At 38.2% G+C, this 20,522-nt stretch overlaps 1 protein-coding gene across 13 annotated transcripts in view; it reads left to right on the top strand.

Annotated features, from left to right (window-relative positions):
- DMD (dystrophin) overlaps nucleotides 1–20,522 on the top strand; it is a 1,161,005-nt gene that overhangs the window by 1,020,032 nt on the left and 120,451 nt on the right. For all 13 annotated transcript variants that reach the window (XM_038157590.1, XM_038157575.1, XM_038157541.1 and 10 more), the window contains one exon: nucleotides 12,327–12,405. In XM_038157590.1, the coding sequence (XP_038013518.1) occupies nucleotides 12,327–12,405 (79 nt within the window). The remainder of the gene's footprint in view (nucleotides 1–12,326; nucleotides 12,406–20,522) is intronic.

Raw genomic sequence — 20,522 nt, 5'->3', positions numbered from 1 at the left:
TCTTCTCAAATAGAAGAAACTGGCAATCAGAGACAGTATATCTAGGTTTTTAACATTTTGCTTTAGCAGTATGGGCTATATATAACTCAGGTTTTGCTCTCATGTCAATTGAATTTACTCACAGATTAGGAAGCATAAATACATAGATTTTGGCCAGCTGCAGAATGAAGGCAGCTCCTCTGACAAGTGATATCACACTTTTATAGGAGTGTTGCCATTATCTTAAATCAGCACAATATCAAACCTATCAGCTATTGCTCCCATTTGAACAGTTATTTGCCTAAAGTAATTTTATTATCTTCCAGCCTGCCATATGCATGTCTTCCCCAGGGAGAAAGAGAGGCTTTTGTGCAAAGTCAGGAGCTGTAGCAGTATTCAAAGAAGTGCCAGATAACAGGGAGCATCAAGCACTGATTGTGTGGCTGCTCCCAAGCTTGAGCAGCTGCTGGGGTATGGAACACTGTGCAGAAGTCATTGAGACTGAAAGGCTGTCTTCAAAAGGTTCGTGGGACAAGAACAATAAATAAAAGTTTGGTTAATCCATCCAGCCAGTAATCTCATGAAATGAAGTTTTTCTTTTCATGCCGTGTCAGCACTTGATTGACAAAGTAGTTTCAGTCATCTTGAAACAGAGTATTATACTCTTGAGATTTCCAGATGTAAGAATATAGATGGAACAAAAAAAAAAAAAAATAATGTGAATAGATCACATTGTAATAAAAGTGTCCTGACTGACATTGTCCTACTTGTTTCACCCTGCACAGCTAAAAAGGAAACCAAAGATGTGATGTATTTGGGGTATTTTTAGGACTCAGGATAATTTAGAGTGAACAGATTTATCACTATTGGTGTAAGTCTCAAAGAGGAACAGAAGGAGTGAACAGAAAATAAGGAAGAGCTAGAGGATTAATACAATGGCTGCTGCTTGTAGAATCCTTTTTGTACATTGCTACCCTAGAATGTACCCCAGTAAAGAACATTTTTGTCTTGCCTTCCACCATCTCCTGAGCCTTCTGTATCCCTCTTCCTGCATGCTTCAGTAGAGTCCTTCTCCTCGGCATGCAAACTCACTTAGGAAAACTAAGCTCTATAAAATTCAAATCTACACGTATATTTACAGGGTTATGCTGAGGTGTATGTCTTAGTATAAGCAGAACTGTCTCGGGAGATGCATATTTCTTTTCATTTCAGATTGAGGAAAAGGCTTTTGGCTCTCTCACCTTACAACTCCTGAGCTGGAATGAATAAAATTCACACAGGCTTCCCTGCATCTGTTCTTCCATGGTATTACATATGTAACAGCACAGTCTAAGTAATTCTTCAGCTCTTATTTATAAACATCATTGGATAAAATTGAGAGGTTTACCACATATTTATGAAAAATGTGTTTTCACTGCATTTAGGGTAGCAACGTGGGTTTTGGAGTGTGAATTGAAATTGTAAAAGTGAATGAAGATGCTCAACAAATTAAGAGGACAAGAATGGGGAAATGGTGGAAAAAACAGGACTGAACATCAAAGTCTCTTGAATACTGATGGGATGATGGTTCCCAGAGGAATCAGAGGGCAAATGAGTGAAGGGAGCTGAAGGTGGTAAAAGAAAAATCTTTGAAATGGTAATCAGCTAAAAGTAGTGCTGAATAAAGACAATACTGACTGAAGCCTCTGCTTCTTTCAGAAGTAACCTGCATTAAATACGGGTCCACACTATGAGAATTCTTACTTGCACTTATGAGCAACTGTTCCCAAAACTAATGCTAGTAATGGCACAAGAAATTCACAAATCTGGGGGAAAGGAGCAATAAAACTAATATAAAGAAAGATCAATGAAAGTGAGGGAATGCAACTAGAACTATAAAAGAATAATCTTCTGCTGGGGATGCTCAACCAATACAGGATTACTGCACAGGCATTTGTTCTGGGGCAGATATAAAACACTCCTTGCATGACATTCTACTTACAGTTCCCTAAGTCACCAGAGAACCACTTCCCTTGGGACAAAAACAGTGTATGTTACCTGACCTTTCAGAAACAAATGGAATTTTCAGTGCAGCATGAATTTATTACTTTTTATTAGTTTAATGAGAGGGAAAAAAAAGAGAAACGGGGTAAAATAAAATCAAAAGAACCATAAAATCTTGTCAAGAGAGAGTATGGTTTTAACTTAGGGATGGATTGTGAAACATTACTAAAGATCATTTTCAAATGAATTACAAAAAAGAACTGATTTTAAATCTTTTGGAAATACTTTTAAAGAGAACAGAAAGGAGTCAGTTCTATTTCAAAAGTATAAAATCTATAGTGATAAGAAATAAGTTCTTAGCAGAGAAGCAAAATAAATTTAAAAGGCCACAGGAAAACCCTTTTTATGTCTTTATAATTGCATGTTAAGGAGACATAACTGTGTTATGCAGAATGTTATTTTCTGTGCATGCCCTAAAATGAAGCAAAAATGCCTGAAAAACCACATGTATCAAACAACCTCGGTTAGGGTAGGAGCAATAGATGGTTAGAGCCTAAAAGGAGTCATGTTGCAGCAAGAACAGAATCATAATTAATGGTTTAGCTTTTTCCTAAATCCTTATGTTATTTAACATATGTAACTAGGAAAACACACAGCAGAAGTTTTTTTCTTGTGAATAATGCTTAACATAATTTATAATCCAGAACCCTCCAAATGCCCTGTGCTCTAGCACAATTGAATAAGATTTAATATCACTGACACAGCAGAAATTTTGATACTCATAGTGCAAAAAGACAGTACTCACTTCAGATCTGTCCCTCTTTTCTGATTCTGTAAGGCTTCTGTTCCTCAGATTTAATTGCAACTGTTCACTCCACCCTTTGCTGAGGGCCACCATCATTCTTGTAGATTCCTTCAGGCTCTCAGCAGCTGATCCATGTGTGTCTTGGTTGTGGGGCCCAGAGATAACCACAATGTACCACCTAAAAGCCATACGGATGCTGAGTAGTCCTGAAGGATAGGCAAAATGTTGCTTAAAAAAAAGATAAAAAATTATGTGGAAACATTTCAAAGCTAATAGCATGAAGGCATGCAGGTGCATTGATCTCAGAAGTCAGATTTGATCTTCAGGAGGAATATATGCCATGCTGAGGTCCTCACTAAACAGTTTTACTTGACACAGAACACATTCTCTCCCTAGTTGCAGGCACCCAGCTCCCACTGACTTTGAAAATGTCAAACTGCATCAAAGTTAGATTCATTTTAAGATCAATAACCTACCAGAGGTTCAGGGTAGCCTACTTATTTTAGTTTCTCTTTCCCCAGCTCACGATACAAAACTAAGAGTGTATATAGTTTCAGCTTTCTGCTGAAGGCAGAAGAGCAGTCCCTGGTCTATAGGTCTGCACAGTCAGAGCTCTAAGGAGTCTGTTTTATGGGGATGTATAAAAGACACAGAAGAGCTTTAAACTAGGAATAATATGCTGGAAAAAGAGCTCCTGAGAACCTGTGGCTGAGGATTAAGGAGCAGACCAGTACAGGTGACACTGTAGTGGGTGTTGTCACCATGATATTTTTATGAAAATCCTTTGCTAGGATTTTTCTCCTATTCTAGCTGAGAAACCTCAGAAAGGAGATGTCAACAATAACTATCTGATGGCTGTGGAATGTGGTCTGGAGGTTTTTTACCAACAGGTGCATCTTGGATTGGTCTCACACGAATTGTTTTTACTTGATGACCAAGCATGGTCCAGCCGAGTCGACTCTCTGGTCAGTCACGAGCCTTCATGATTCATTCCTTCTATTCCTTCCCAGCCTTCTGATGAATCCTTTCTCCCTATTCTTTTAGTACAGCAGTATATTTAGTATATATACAGTAAATGTATATATACATTTTATATATACTTTATATAACATATATATAAAAGATATATTTTAAATATAATTGTCGGAACCCAGGACATCCCTCTGGGTGCCCTGGATGGCCAGAGCCGCTGGCAGGGGGCTCTGAGACCCTGGCAGCAGCCAAAGACACACGTGGGGTTTGGATCTTAGCCCGTGGAGCAAATCACCAACTCTGTATGAAGAATTACAAGCCACACACACAAGTTTAGGTGTTGCAGTAGAAGCAGTCACGAAGTGAAAGGAAGGATTTTTGAGTGCTGTACAGGGGGGTTTAAGCCTTGTACGCAGGGGTCCAAGTTTTGTCCATGGGGGTCAGGAGTTCTAAGATGGAGGGATTTGGGTGTGCCCTGTCCTCTTTCTTTCTCCTTCCCAGCCTCCATGTCTTTGGTGCTGTTGGCACTCACAGATTGGTTTAGAGTAGAAAGTCACCATTCAATACAGATAGTAGGCATTGGGGGAAAAGTATAAACATGTAACACGTAATGTGTGATATAAAAGATGGCAGCAGCCCCTGGGAGGGCAGTGTGCCTTTGTCTGAGCTGCTGAACGGGCCACAGCAGCTCAGGAGAAGAATCTTTTAGATAAACAACAATAAACAACCTTGAGAACGGACAACAGAAGACTGCTGAGTCTTTCTTTGAAGGCATGGGTTGGAGGAGAGACTTTTCCATCTTTTGGGGTCATCCCAATCCAGGGGCTGGAAACCCGACATCTGGCGTCCCTGGGTGGGCAGGAAACCCCACATATAATATATATCATAATATAATAAATCAGCCTTCTGCAACGTGGAGTCAAGATTCTCCTCTCTTCCCTCATCTTGGGACCCCCTGAACACAGTCACAGGGTGTCTGCTGCAGGCCACCTGCCCCTGCAGAACAAGCAGTTGAGGCCTTTTACAGGCAAGTAGAAGCAGCATCCGTGAGGGAGCAGCCTGATTCTCTGCTGGAGACACCCTGCAGCAGCTTCTAAGCAATGCAGGGAGCTCCTGGGAAAATTCCCGACATAGGTGATGGAGGAGCCAGGGCAGACAGATGCTCTGCTGACCTCACACTCACAAGCAAGGAGAGGCTGGCTGGGGAGGCAAAAGGCAAAGGCACCCCTGGCTGCAGTGACCATGAGAGCACAAGCTGGACTTCAGGAGAGCAGACCTGGTCCTCTTCAGGGATCTGCCCGGAAGAATCCCACAGGATAAACCCCGGGGAGTAAGAGAGGTCCAAGAAAGCTCATTGATGAGGAAGGATCGCTTTCTAAAAAGCTCAGAACTGGTCCATCTGGAGCAGCAATGAGTCCAGAAATAGTGCCCAGAGTCGTGTGTGCATGAACAAGGAGCTCCTTGCAGAACTCAAACGCAGAAAAAGGGACTGCACAGAAAGAGGAGGCTTGGACAGGTACTCTTGGAGGAATATAGAAGCACTGTCCAACAGTACAGAGATGTGGTTAGGCAAGCCACAGCCCACCTGGACTGGAATCTGCGAGGGGGTCTCAATGGGAATTTATTTTTTTGAATTTGAAGCTAATGTAAATTATAAATTGAAAACTTTTTAATTGGTGTCGTGCTGCTTTCTGAGAAACATAGTCGCTAAATATCAGTGTTTGTAAAATTAGTTTATTGGTATACTATAAAAAGAATACAGCAGGGAATATGGCAGAAAAAGATAGTGGATATTGATTAAATCGCATACAAAAAGCAATATTAAAAAAGAATTCATGTGGTTGGACAGTGAAGAATTTGAAAGCTTTTTTAAGGAATGCTGCAGAATGGAGGGCAGCACAGCAGCTTCTAGTACCTTTGAAAGGCTGAGCCCATTCTCAGCTCATACCAGTTTCATAAAATATTTATATCCTACAAAAGTTCATGGATAGAAATGAGGAACATGGGGTGATGTGAAAGGCCTTGGCAGAACCTCCACCAGCTTGTGTGATGGCTCCAGTGGTAGCAGTGGGGATATCAAATCAGAGGCCTCACTGAGAGAATATCTTTTATCCAAAACAAGTAACATTTTCTAAGAGAATTTTTTTCCTAAAGATATTTGTTCTTAAGATTCCACATGGTTTACAACTGTTTTATTCTCTCCAAATTTGGATGTTTTTGTTATTTAAACTTTAAGACCTAATTTTCTTTCCTCAGGCATAGAGATTCATAAAGGCCAAAGTGCACAGATTTAGGATTATAAAACAAAAGCCTAAGCAGCAATAGCTGCTTATTCACAGCAGACATATTAATTCAAGGAGAGAATTCTTTTATTTACTGTTTTCGAAGGCTCTGTGCCCCAAGCTTTAAGATGTTTCCTGAATTTATATTACATTTTATTCTTGTTTTATCTGACAATATAAAAAAGCAGTCAAAGTACAATACATGTGTTCTACAATTTCTTATGTTTGAGGTTTTTTGTTTTTTTTTTTTTTTACTGAAAAGGAAATTGCATGAAGTTACTCAGATTTCAATCTGCTGAAATATACAGTCCCACCATGACCCAGAAATTTGAATTTAGTCTTTGTAACAGCTGTAAATGCATGCAAATAGCATTGTACTTATCTATTTTTTCTTTAATGTGGAAAATAAGCACATTTTTACGCTCTCAAAATATTTCAGAACACTGAACTTTTCACCAGAAAACTAATTGTCCTTAGCTGTTTTTTTCAACTCAGTAAATGTCAAGACTTAAACCTGAACTTCAGCAGCTGGGAACAATGGCTATCAATTGCCTTTCCCCCCTGCTGCTCCTCATTAACAGCACAAAGTGTGCTTATTTAAATCCATCCTTATCTCCTAATGTGCCAGGAGTGGTGAGTGACTGAATTCAGGGGCTATTAGAAGTACAGCAGATCAGATCTTCCTGTTTATTGATTTGTGAAGAGCAGCCTCGCACTGCTCTGACAGCTCTGGCTCAGTGGGAGCAAAGAAAGAAGCTTTTCAGCTCTTGGGAGGAGAAACGCTGGGAAACATTAAAGAGGGTCTTGTAGGAGCCGGTTTCCTTTGATATGCAGGCAAATTGGCTGTGCCTGGTTGGAGTCAAGGTCAGGAGGCTGTGGAAATGCTAGGAATATGGTGGGCAAATTAAAGGAGCGTTATTTTAATAAGTATTGTGTGGATGCGTGCTGGTTGATACAGAAAATTGCCCTTCTCTTTTTGTGGGAACAGTTTTTGGTGAAGCAAATTTTGACCAAAAAATAAGAAAAAGGAGATTGTGTGTCCTTTTGCTGCTGCACTAAATATAGCTGCTTAGATGAGACTCTTTTATTCTTTCTCTCTTTCCTTGCTATGTTTCCTCAGAATCCCAGCCATTCAATAGTTGTCTTAAATCTCTACATTTAACGCTTTTTTAAACTAATGATCTCATTTCTGCTGCTTCACGTTAATAAGTATGAAAAATCGCCACTTGCCCACCTTCGTGTGTTTTTTTTTAATAAATTCCTTGCCAAGTTCACTGAATGTGAATTCCCTGAGAGTGCTGGGCACAGAGGGGCACCCAAGCAGCCCCCTTGGCTCCTGCAGCCCCTCACTGCAGGGCAGTTCAGGGGGCAGCCAGAGCTCAGATAAGCACCGGGGGGAAATTCCTCCACCGAGCTTGTTCAGTTGAAAATCAAAGCTACGGCCAAGGCTGAGGCAGGGCTGTACCACAGCTAGACCAAGGCTCTCCTGTCTCTGTAGTGGTGGTAGATCCAAGGGGGACAAGATTGATGGGTTGACACAGAGACCATTCCTGTGGCTCTCTGCTGAGGCCACTCCTTGTTGGCTGGCACAGCTTCAATAACGTGATGGGTGTGCCTCCTTCCTCCAGCACATCTTGGAGTAGCTCAGCAACTCCAGCACTCCTGGACAGTTGCTGCTGGGTACTTTTTGAGAACGTGGAAAATACTGAGAATAAACAGCTCGTATTTCCTTCTTGATCTAGGTCTGCTTTGCTGGGTGGACATAGACACCAAAGAATGCTTTATATGACATAAAAGCATTCTCAATTAAACCTCAAAAAGAGAAAAAGCAAGACAAATCCCACCCCACCACCCTCCCCCACCAGAATGTAGTAGTAGACCCAAGTTAAATCCATAAAATCCTGACTCTGACTGCAGTGGAGCTGTTCTAAAAATGTTGTCAAGGTTGAACCCCACATTAGGTAAAGCACTTAGAAACTATTGCTAAAAACTGCATGGCAGAGCTTTGCTTTTGTTATTGTCTTAATTTGTTTTTCTGAACTTGATTATAGATTCAGTTCACAGGGCTGCGTCCAAGTGCTGGGAAACAGAACTTGTTTCATCAAAAGTTTTCAAAGTCTTTAAAGGAGAAGGACTTCATTAATTTTTTTTCTTGCCAATTTTTTTAGCAGAAGCTGTTTCTGTACCATGTCAATATCACTTAAAATCAGTACAGGATCTTTAATGTTACCATCTTCAATCTCAACTATATTTACTGCACTGCTGTGGTTCTTTCATTTGTCACGATTGAAAGAAGATCAATGTTATATAAAACATTGGATTAAATGAATAATGGAAATGCATGTCTTTTCAAGCATGCATCCCCAGTGAAGAAAAGCAACGGTTCAAGTATCCCAATTACAGAAAGTTTTGATGTTTGTTTTTAAGTAAAAATTAGATATTAAAATATTTTATATCGGTTCCGTTTAAATCAAATTCTCACATCATGATAAAGCAATAGCCGACTTTTTAGAAATCCATTTATTTATTTGTAACAGTTCTTGTGGAGGAATACTGTGGAGTTTCACCTAAAAGGTACCCAAATGAAATCCACAGTCTCATCCCACAGAGACTGGACCAGATGACCACTGTGGTCCCTTCCAGCTTTAGTGTTCTGTCATCCTGCATGTTACATTCTGGTAATAGTGCCTTTAAAGTAGTATTTTTTCATGGCTTAGCCAACACTGCTGAAATCAGAAGAGAATGTTTTCTTTCATTAGTGCTACATTTTTTTTTTCTTTCCTTTAAAGCAAGGAAAATGAGTGCTTGAATGGGCTTGAAAATTTTGCAGTTTTCTTACCACACCACAAGGCTCTGGTTGTTCACAACATTTTGCTCTAACTGCTCTTGGTTCAGAGCATGGCATACAAAAATACAAGAGATACTGTTTGTGCTCATTTTGGAGGAGCCTAATGATTTGAAGAAAAAAAAAAAGAACAATAAAAAATCCAAAATTTGGGAGTTACCTATGGCTTGTTTATGAAAAATAAGAAACACTTTTACATGCCAGTGAGAATTTCTTTCAAGAATCGTGAAATATTTATGAAGACTTATATGGATAGATCTCCTTCTTCAGATTGGAGAAGGAGTCACTAAGTCAAATCCAAATCTGACTTTATTGGATCAGAGACATGTTCTTCTGTGACTTTATGCAAGGATTGTTTCTGTGGGTATCTTTTGTACACCATTATCTGAGTTATTGTGGGTTCAAATTCTGTTATTTTACCATTTATGTGTTAGTTTTGATAAAATAATAGAAACTGACTGCAATAATCTTCCTTGCTCTACCACCAAAAGTGAGTTCATCTTTCACTGTCTTTTACCTAAAAGGTAGTATGCCAATTCACCAGCAAGTGGTATTTCCTGGCAGCCAAGTGGAATAACCTTTTGTACTCTCAGGTGATATTTCCTGGAGAATTTTCACAATTTCTCAGTGTTTTCTTCTTCTTTGTATGGACAAAATCTACCTCTAGAAAGAGGTATTTCCTGGCTCGCACCCAAAGCTGTTCAGTTGGAAAGTGAACCCTGAAGTGTGTCAGGTATTTTATTTCACTGATGTTCATATACGGCCACAAATCTTCAGGTTAATAATTTTGTGCAGTTTAAAGGTTACCTGGATATTTTGAAAGGATTGGAATTCTCAGTTTCAGCACACTTACAGAAGTTGTACAGGCTGTGTGCTGGCAGTGGCCATGTGTACTAAAGGGTTCCCATGCTCTTTGCTGACCACTACTTGGCTGTGGAAATTTTCCTATATGAAACACTGCTCCCCACTGTGTGTTTGTAAAGTTCTCATTCTCTTTAGAGATTCTTCATGCCAGCAAAAACTTTTTCCATCCTGGCTGACTTAATGAAAACATGTACTAATAGAAAGGAAGAGCCATATAGTTCTTTATTAACCAATATTTCCTAATGACAAAATAAGTATGTTATGAGGTAATTTTAAGACAATTCTAAAGAGCGGATGCATTTTCAATACATTTTTCCAATGGTTTTTATTTGCATGTGTTTAGGCATGTTTAAGATTTATCTTTCTAGCCTTCATTGAAAGGTCATTTCTTGGTTAAAAATAATAGCACTTCAGTAAATTATTCTGTACTTAAGCTAATTCTGCTGATGACCAGAAGCAGCCCTTTCGTGGTTTTCTATGCACTTACAGACTTCCCCAGCTTGTATCTCTGCAGGGAATTGGGTGTGAACTCAAGCTCAAAGTCAGTCCCTGGTATGAAGCATTGCTTAACAGAAACATCTGTCCTTGCAGTCCAGCAGGAAACCAGAAAGCATGACATAGAAATGAAGGGAGCTGCAGGAAAAGAGCCTGAAAAATGGTTTGAGGAATGAAAGCAAATGGGCATTTTTGCTCATAGTGTTAGTTTTAAAATTGTAAGCAAATAAATCATGTCTTGGCAGTAAATTGCTGTTGCTTAGTTAAACAAGATTTTGGGGTCTGGGGGTTATCTGGCAAACACACACACTCATATCAAATAGCACATTAATTTTATAATTTTAAATTTTTCTCTTCTGACTGTATCATGCCCAGTTACTATGCAATAGTAGTGGTTCCCTTCTATCATCAACCAAAAAAATTCCCTGGAAGTTTTAAAATGAGGATTGCTTTTCACTTGTGCAACCTATTTGTTTCCTTGTTATGTACATCACAATTAGGCAAATTAAAATACACTTACCTTCTGCTTTGCTAGTGTTGGTGGAACATTTTTTTACAGGCAATATTTAAGTGAACCTGATTCCTCTCACTTGCTTTATTTATTACATTTCAAAATTATTCTATCATCACTTTTAAGGTTTTTTTGTTTGTTTGTTTTTGTTTTATCTAATCCCATTCTTAGGTCTAACTTGATGACATCCTTCTAGCATATGGGCTATAAAGAGACTGGTAGATGTCACTCCTACACCAGGGAATCTTATTGTAACCACCCCCTTTTGGCCATTTGCTCAATACTCTACTGAGATTTTCAAGGGTAGAGATAAAACCAGTCTGTAGTGGTTTTGGTTTGTTAATTTGAGGTTTTACTGATTTTGAGATTTCCTAACTAATGTGTTTGTTCCCTGTTGTGAGATAGAATTAGGAGAAAGGTAAAGTAGGTTTAAAACTTTAAAAGGGTATAAAGAAAATTTTATTAAAAGTAACTAAAAGGGAAAAAGGTAGTAAGAATCAAAATAAACTTTTCAGAATACTTTTTCTCCCCCCAATTTTTTTTTCATTGATAAAGTAAAGAAATAAAAATTTTAGTTAGTTTATTACCTCTAAAATAGTTTTTGTTTAGTTTACTTAGGAAGAGAAGTCCCTCTTGTTAAGGTTATGGAGATATCTCCATAAGAGGAAAAAACCAAGTTTTTTGTGGATCTTAATTTTGTCATGAATAACAGCCACCCGGGGAACTCTGTTATCCTGAAGTGTCTTCTACCCTCTATAAGTTTTCCTATAGTTTGTTGATGGGTTGTGTTAACTTATGGGGTATTGTTTTAAAGATGAGTTGTTTAAAGGTAAAAGTTCTTATTAGTTATCTATCACATGTGTCATAGTTTAACTTAAGAAGAGTTCAAGGAAGCGAGACAAAAACTTCTTATGTAACTAACAGTCTATTAAACCACTGAAAAACTGGGCCTAAACTACGTTCTAGACTATTGTCTCTGTTTTCATGCAGTACATCAACCCAACAAAACCTTAGGAGCACGTTATTCAAAGGTCTGTTCTGAGGAAAGGCTCGAGGGGCTGAGGTTTGAGTGATTAAAAGAACAGTGAAATGTTTGCACCAGCTGCTCTCTTTTGGTTAACCTCGTTTCAGCACCTGGTTAAAATATGGTTATCCTGTCAACATTAAATGAGGTTACTTTTCATGTGCTGATTTATAATAATTTACTCTCAAAAGTACTTCAGAAGTAGTTTAGAAAAAGTATTAACAGATGGATATTCTGACTTGAATATTTACAAGCAGCAGTTGTACTATTTTCAGGTACATAATATCAGGCCAATTTGCTATACCTTTATTTATCAGCCTGTTCATTTTCAGCTTCTTCTAGCATCAGTTAAGATCAGGACAACAGAAAAGAACTCTTTTTTTTTTCACCTTCTTTTTTTCCAGTGACACATTTAATCTCATCTGAAGACTCTGAAGGATAACATTTGTTGCCAGAAACTGCTTAATTTTAAACTGAATGTTCACTATGAAAAAAAAATGGCCTGACTAAAGTTGCTCTTTGTTTCTTGTCTAGAAAAGTCTTTTTTTTTTCTGCTCTCTTAACAGGTGGCTGTTGATGAGCGCATCAAGCAACTGCATGAAGCTCACAGGGATTTTGGCCCTACTTCCCAGCATTTTCTTACCAGTGAGTGATTTCTTATTTCCCATTCTTCTTGTGCAGTTTGCATACACGTTTAATTGATAATTTTGCAGCCATGTGCTAGTTGTTGTTATGAATTTCTATTTTAGACTGTATTGCAATGATTTTATTTTATTTTTTTTCCCCCTGGGTGCAGAGGAGTGTTAAATAAGTTCATATTGTCCAGGTCCAGAGTAAAAGGAAAACATCTGCCATTATCAAGTCTCCTTGTCCCCTCTTCTATCTCTGCAAGGCTCATCTTCATTTGGGGCCTCCCTTTAGGACTAGTAAATTAAAAATTATGTTATAAAGAGTTTCTGATGATTTGAACCCAGAAAGGATTAAAATACCAAAAAAAAAAAAAAAAAAACCCCAAAACAACACAAATTTGGTTTATCTGTTAAAAGAAATGTTCAGCTCCAAAAAGGGACAAAACAAGACATGCAAGAAAAAAAAAATTACAGGATTTGATCACTTAGCAGAGCAGTGAGAGGATGAAAACCAGGGTGGAAAAGTTGGCAGAAGAATGGCAGCTAAGTAAACTTTTTACAACTCTGCATAAAATATAATTGCCAGCAAAATTCCCACTTCACCTCCACACACATTCTTTTATCAAGGATGTTTTGAAGTACACTGAAAGACAACTTGAAACACCTTCAAAGCTCCAAGGCAGTGACTAAAGTGAAGCTTCTTAAAGGCCACGTCTTTTCCATTGTACTTCAATTAAGGAAAGTAAACAGTAGAGCTTTATTTAAGAGATTATATCAGCAGAACAGAACACAGTCACAGGATAATGGTCTCCTACATGCAGAGGGACAAGCTATCCAGACATTGGAAATAGATGTTACTATTATTGCACAGCTACGTTCACAGTGGGATAGAGGACAAACTTTTCTTCAGCTGATACTGCCTTGTAATTTTAATAGGTTAACCATTTTCCCACTGAAGAGCTCAATGGGAAACTGAAAATTCTCAGCAGGATGTCCTGCAAAATCAAAACCAAGGCTGATGCCATATGAGATTAATGCAGGCTGCTTCAACCCTGAACCGTCTTCTGTCAAATGATGATCCTATGAAGAAATAAGCCCTATTTTCATTATTTCTTTCAAACCCGCTTTTCTTTAACTGTTTATCACTGGGACTACTTTATCAGTCAATATACATAACTGCAAATCAGACTTGTCAGGACTGACCGTGCCAGAGCTGTGAATATGTGACATAAACACAATATTTAGGCAGATACCTGGTTTTCCTTGTGACCCATGGTGTATTTTTGGTGAAAGAATAAATTTGTAGGGTAAATTAAGCAAGCCTGGAAGAGACTAGAGTGACCTGCATGCATTATCACACTGATCAAGGTCTCTTTGCCTCACTCACTGGTGCTGAGTGCAGTCAGACAATTTTCCTAGGCCCATTCAGCCTCAGTATTGCTAAACTAGATCAATCTAAAAGATGATCAGTGTATGATAGTCACCTCTTTTAGCCCACCCACCACCAGTGAGACATTACTCTTCTCTGTAACTAATTAGAGCCAGAAAATTGTGCACATCCTTTTGGACGTTTCACTCCACTTGAGGATCACCATAGGAAAAGGAGTCAGGCGAAAATGTGTTGATTTTGGAAGCAGTCCAACTATCACTTAGAAAAATGAGCATTTCTATTTGCTTATTTGTTCTCTCTCTCTTAGATGGGTGTGAAAATAGATAATATTGCCCATGCATGTAAAAGGTATTTGAAGCTCTAAAACGTCAGTCACTGAAAACATCAGTCCCATCATTCAGAACCACCAAATTCCAAAGATATCCACTATCATGTGCTATCACTATGCCTGGGGAAAACGCCACGCTTTGACACGTTTTTAAGCTTTTTTACCACCTCTGCTGCATCCCTGCACGGGTGGAAGCACATCTATGGGAGAGAGAGCGCCGGGAGAGGGTGACGTAGTCCTTGCCATCCAGCACTAGTGGTTTTTCTGCAGCTGCACTTCTGGGGGTGAACAAGTCAGACAGAAAGGTTGCCAGGCAGAATCAGGCAGGTCAAATGAAGGTGAATTTAATGGCTTGTAAATTAGGTTTCTGTACCTGGTAGACAGAGTCCAAGTTGATCAGTCTGCGGCAACAGCGGTGGAAAGATTAATCATAGCAATTTTTATGGTTTTATTTTATAAGCTCAAAACTCACAGAGAATTTTTATGTAAGGAGCTGAGATACACATAAGATCAGTGCAAACCATAATCAGTAAGGAAAATAAGCAATTGGTTGCTTATTGAATATCTAGTTTATATGAATATCTAGTTTATATCCTCCCTACTGAGCATCAACTTTCCCTTTTCCATACACACTTGCCCCTTTTAAGGTACAAATAATAATATCTGTTTATATTCTTACATGAAAAATTATCCTTTTATAGTTGATATACCTTTAAGTGGTTCTGCAAAGAGGCTGCTACTGCCGTCAAGGTCACATAAAATCAGTGACTGAATTACATTTCTCTCCTATCAGAAAGAAATAAATATGATCTGCTAATCATGGTAACTTTTTCATGTGCTTGCTATTATTTTATACATAGAAATTATAGCATCGTCTGTCTTCTTCTGCTTGGTTGAAACTGAAGCTGCATGGGGCTGTTGAAAACCTAGCACAGAAGTATTGGGGAGTGATGCAAGGACCTCTCATTTGTCATGCCCTGTGAGGCAAGAAATCAAGTGGTAGTCCCTGTTTCTAAGCACTCACAGCCTGTTCTAAGGGCTATTCATAGAGCTATTTCTGAAAGAGATTGGAAAGAAGGTGTGAGCTAGAGAGATAAGGAGTGTAAAAGCAAAGGAAAAAAAAGGATTCTTATTTGTGGCATTTTTAAATTTGAGAGTTTTTCTCCATTATCTTTTCATAGAGTTCAACATTCTTTTTCCACTCTTTCATCTTTTAAATGACCAAGTGCCAGTGTTTATCAGTGCTGTGGCATGGGATAATTCAGATGTTTCCTGATTGTAAATTAAAGAGATAGTGGCAAAGGAAGGGGATCCACTTGTGTCTCTCTCCTTTAAGGCTTTGGATCTGCATCAAGTATAAAAGACTTATCAAAACTTCTTACTTTTCACATGGACTTGCCTCTCTCCAGGCCTTCTACATCTTGTAATGGGCTCTCTTACCCCACTCCTCCTTGAGCTTCTGACCTTCATGCTTCCCCAAACTCATTTTGCTCTGCCAGTGCCCACAGAGCCACTCTCAGCTCCAGCCCAGTTCATTCCTTGCCAGGGTCACACAACATTCACAACAATAGTTAAGATACACCTGATAAATGTATTACATGGGCAAAACTTTAAATCATGAGTTTGTGGAGTGAGTTTGTTGATTTTTAAGGACTTGCTTAGACTTGTTTAATTAGACTTGTTTAATTAGAATTCTCTAAATCAGGGTGTAAAAACACTGTAAAAATAAGATCTTTCTATTAAAAAGAAACTTGTAAATATTTAGCCAAGTAATTACAAGAAAAATCTGTGATCCTTTCATGGATGATGGTGCTTAATTTGGGAATTATGTACAGTAACTGAGGTGTGAAAAAGAATATCTGCAAATTTTAAACACAATGCCAGCTCCAAAGTTTTCAGTGACTCCTCTGGAATAATTTTACTGTTTTTACTTCACCTGTATTTTTCTCTGTGATTCTGCCTCTTACAAAAAATGAGATTCATTGTCTCTTGTTGGAGGACCCACCTATGTATGTCACAATAGTTATTGCTCTTTTTGAGATGCAGCAAATGAGAGGTAGCATTGATGCCAGATTGTTTCTGATATCATTTGCAGCGCTGTTCAGCAGTCACTCACACTTCGTGATGTGCATTGCTGGTGATTGTTCATGCATGGGCATTGCTGGTGATTGCTGGAAAATAGGTGTTACATCTTTTAAAACCATGAGCAAGCCTTGTAATTTACTGTCCAGCTCCAGTATGAGCCATCTTTTAGTAAGTGCAGCGTGTCAGTGAAGTGACTGCATGAAACAGTGCTCACCACATGACTGGCAATTACTTAAGATTGTGACTGGAAGATTCCAGTGGTTTTCAAGCTCAGACAACATGGACTTTCATCAACATGAAAAAATCTGGGAATACAAGGAACAGAAAGAACATTTAGGTCTGCAAGGCTGCAAGGCTGATATACCTATAGCCAAAATTTTGTGATTCATATTTCCCAGGCTATGAGCTTTTGCTGCCTGCACGTGTCAGCACCTAAATTTGTGCTAGGACCTGGAGATACCGTACAGGAGATACCTCACTGTGACTTTCAGTTTTGGACTCATAAGATCAACACTTAATTCAACACAGGATGAGGCAGCCTTAGCAGCTTTCATTCAGGAACAAAGATGACAAATGCTGGCGCCACCCGTTTGTGTTGTAAGTGACCAGAGTGCATCTGCTGCATTTACAGCAGACAATTGTTGCCTCAAAATAAAAAACTACTGGAGTAGGCTGTGTACCCTAGGTCCCTCCTTCTCAGGAGAAGCTCAGAGCTATTCTGGTTCAGATCTGAGTCTTTTTTCTTCTAATTTCTGTGCCTTTATGTTTTCCTTCAGTTATTTAGCCCTCTCTCCTGAGAAACTGGAGATGTGGCTCTGAATTCCTTCAGCTTGGGAGAGAAGGCAAGCGCTCACTTCTCCCACCTGCTGTGTGAGTGCTCAGATTATTATGCAAAGCAAAGACTAGGGAAGCTCTTTCTTGCACAGGCAGATGTCTTTAAAAGGGCAAGTCCTCCTAATTGAGGCATCCAGGTCTAAAAATGAGAGAGCTCTATGACTCTTAGGACACTTTGCCCATCCATCTGATAGATTATTTCCCAGTGCAAGCAATCTTTCTCTCTAATTTGTCACTGCATACATTATATCATATTGTCTTTCAGATATATATGACAAGCAAACATTGAACAACATGTCCATTCATCCACGTCCTTTGGCAAAATGGTTTAATATTTTTAGATAGGAAATGTTTTGAATCGAAAATATCACCTGGTAGTAGAATAAAGATAGAGGATAAGTTGACACAAATAAATCAGTCTAACTCTGAGAACTCTCTGAAAGCAAAGGAATTTTATTATTTTTTATTATTTTATTATTTTTATTATTTTATTAATAAAATAATTTTATTATTTTATATTTTATTATAATATTTATTATTTATTAAAAAGTACTCATATATTAAATACATTTAACTATGGTCCTATTAGCTAGAGGAGCCTGATTGCTCCTGTTTTTCTGTTTTATTGTTTTTCTACTTTATTGTTTTACTGTTTTTCTACTTCATTATGAATGTAAAGGAAATACATGAGCTTCTGAAAAAGGAAAAACTAGCAAAGTACCAACAAAACCAAATACAGTTCACAGGTCTTGCCGTTGTGATTATCATGGTGAATTTCTAAGAACACTGGGCACCAATCCAACCTCAAGACTTGTGAGATGTGTACATCAGGTTTAAAGCTAGGAGAAAATGCCTTCAGTCCACGTCTCCCTTGTTTAGGACATCATGGCCATAGCTACAGCTTTTGATAGTGCTTGCCTTGGCCTGACTGCTAAAGGCCTTTAAGAGAAGTAAAACATTGCCATATTTTGAGAGATTATGCTTACTTTTGGAATAAAGTTAGTAGAATTAATTTTACGGTGAGCTTTCATTTTTTTCATTATGAATTATTCTCAGGAAAACCACAAAAAAATCTCTCTATAAATCTTAATAACTTTTTTGATTTGCAATTAAATAGTATTTATTGAATTCAAGTTTTATATTTATATTTTTTCTCTTTTTTTCACTTTTGTACTAAGTGATCCTATCTATATAATACATTGGGATACAAATTCCTGAAAAAAATTGCTAAGTCAGTTTTCAGATGATGATGTTCTCCCCCTCTCTTCACCCGGAAGCAAGAAATTTTTCCTTGTAATTAATATTTTGTGTTTGGGGGAAAAAAAAAGTGTTCCAATAAAAATATTTTAAAATGGAGTTGAAAATAATCCAAGTAATAATTCTGTCTGTCTTGTGCTCTTGGCTTTAATGTGTCATCTATTTAAAAATGCTGTATAATATTAGTTTTAAAGAAGAGAGGGATTTTTTGAAGGGAGTGAGTAGGAGATATGCTATCTTATTTTTTTTATACCAGCCTAATTAATTTCTGTAATTTATCCCTGGCTGGCAGGATATCCTGTATTCTGTAATGCTACATCATTTACAAGTAAACAAATATGATTTTTTGCTCCTAATAAGATTCAAAAGTTGCCTATTTATTGTCTGTTATACTTTTGTCCACTCTCTGAATTAGTATGTTTCTGATTCTTCCCCCCAGAGTTTTATAATCTTTTTGGAGTTACATTGGATCTGTGAATCCAAAGGAAAGCTGCTTAGTTTTTTCACCCTGCCAAGATTAACTCAGATGAATTTAACAAGATTCCCACATTGCCATGAGTTGTGTTCAGTTCATGACATCCCTTTGTCCTCAAGCTCCAGGACTAAGATGCAACGAGCACATTCTGTATATGTAGATCAGAATTTTTCCTGCTCTGTTTTGCTATGTAGGACATGGAATATTTACCAAAGATTTTTCTAGCTATCTAATTTATTTTTCTGTTTTTCTATTTATCTAATTTCATTTGCCAAAAATCACCACCAATTTGATTAGGCCATTTTATAACCTCATTTGTTCAGCCACTTTTAGAGACTCCCTTTTTAAGAGCATAAGATTGCAACAGAAGTTAGCAATGTGGAGTACCTGTATCTTGGGGTATGTGGGCCATTATAAACTCTACCTATATTTCTTTGCTCTATTTCATTCATTACTCTGCTATTAAATAAGTAGATTCTTGTATTTTTGCCATTTTTACAGTTGTGTGACATTTAAGAAAATGAGCACTAGATGGATTTTATATTTCACAACACAAAGTGGCATTTGGAAACTTCTGGAACACTGTCATGATTAAAGGTGTGCATTATTTAGGTCTTACCATATAATGTTGACCATAAGCTGCAGATAATAAATCTGAAGTTGGCCATAAAGATTCCAGCAGGAAATGCAGGATGGAAATGCCTCTTTTAACTCTTCTGAAATGACTGTCATAACCGGCTCTGATCAAATGTTGAACTTTTTAATGACTAAAAATCTCTTCTTACAGATTTTTAGGCATTAAAGATTACTTGTTCTCTGGTTAGAGATGCTCTGAATATGGTGCATTTGGTAAATATCTGCACGCGTGCTACAGCGACAGACGGTGCTGACGGTGTTCAGGGAAGCAGTGAGAGTTTGCTTGGGCTTAGGAAGGGCAGAATCCAGGATGAGAGGGGGCTCTCTATTCCCAAAATGCCCATGAATCCACCCCCATGTGCAACCGGGCTTGGAGAAGAACAGACCCCAAACTGTTCCTTATGAAAGGCAGGTTTGGATTGATGTTTCTGCCTTGCAGCTTCTCAGCTGAGTGGTTGATATATTCTGACATCAGTTTCTCAGCTGCATCAAGCAACTTTAGACCTCAGTGCTACACAACATGGTCTGATTGCTCATCAATCTTACCTAGAATAACAAAAAATTCACATAACTTAGAAACCAGTCTAAATCTTTGCTGAAAAATCCTGTCTTTTACAGGTACATAGTGGCATTTGTTGCCAAGCATCTCAAGGAGCTTGCAGGGTATGCAAACACTTCTGTTGTGTCACTGCCATGCAGATACACATTTTGGAGGTGGCATCCTGCCAGCCTACATCATGCACTGGTTATGGTGGGGAAATACTGCTTTAGCATGTTCTCTAAGGAGGAAAGGCACGACCTCTCTGGAGAGCAGTATTTTTTAATTTGTAATGGTGTTAGCTGAAAATAATCAAAATGTAGCACTCAATGAATCGTCTTTGAAAAGTTAAGGTAGCTTACACAGATGGGAAATTCTGATTCTTGGGGAATCAGAGTCTTTTCCTGATGCAAAGATCATCTCATCATTTTTTCTCCCTGCTTGCCTTTATCTGAAGTCACCAAATCCGTACATCCCTGCAGTGAAAATAATTGCCATCAAAACAAACTTTATGTGAATAAATAAGCAGTTTCTTAGCTCTATATTTGTATTAAAGTATTAATGATGATAATGCTAGGTAAGAACAGTGT

Source organism: Motacilla alba, chromosome 1, assembly GCF_015832195.1.
Source record: "Motacilla alba alba isolate MOTALB_02 chromosome 1, Motacilla_alba_V1.0_pri, whole genome shotgun sequence".
In the NCBI taxonomy this organism is placed as follows: domain Eukaryota; kingdom Metazoa; phylum Chordata; class Aves; order Passeriformes; family Motacillidae; genus Motacilla; species Motacilla alba.
This window is presented reverse-complemented; position numbering and strand designations above follow the sequence as displayed.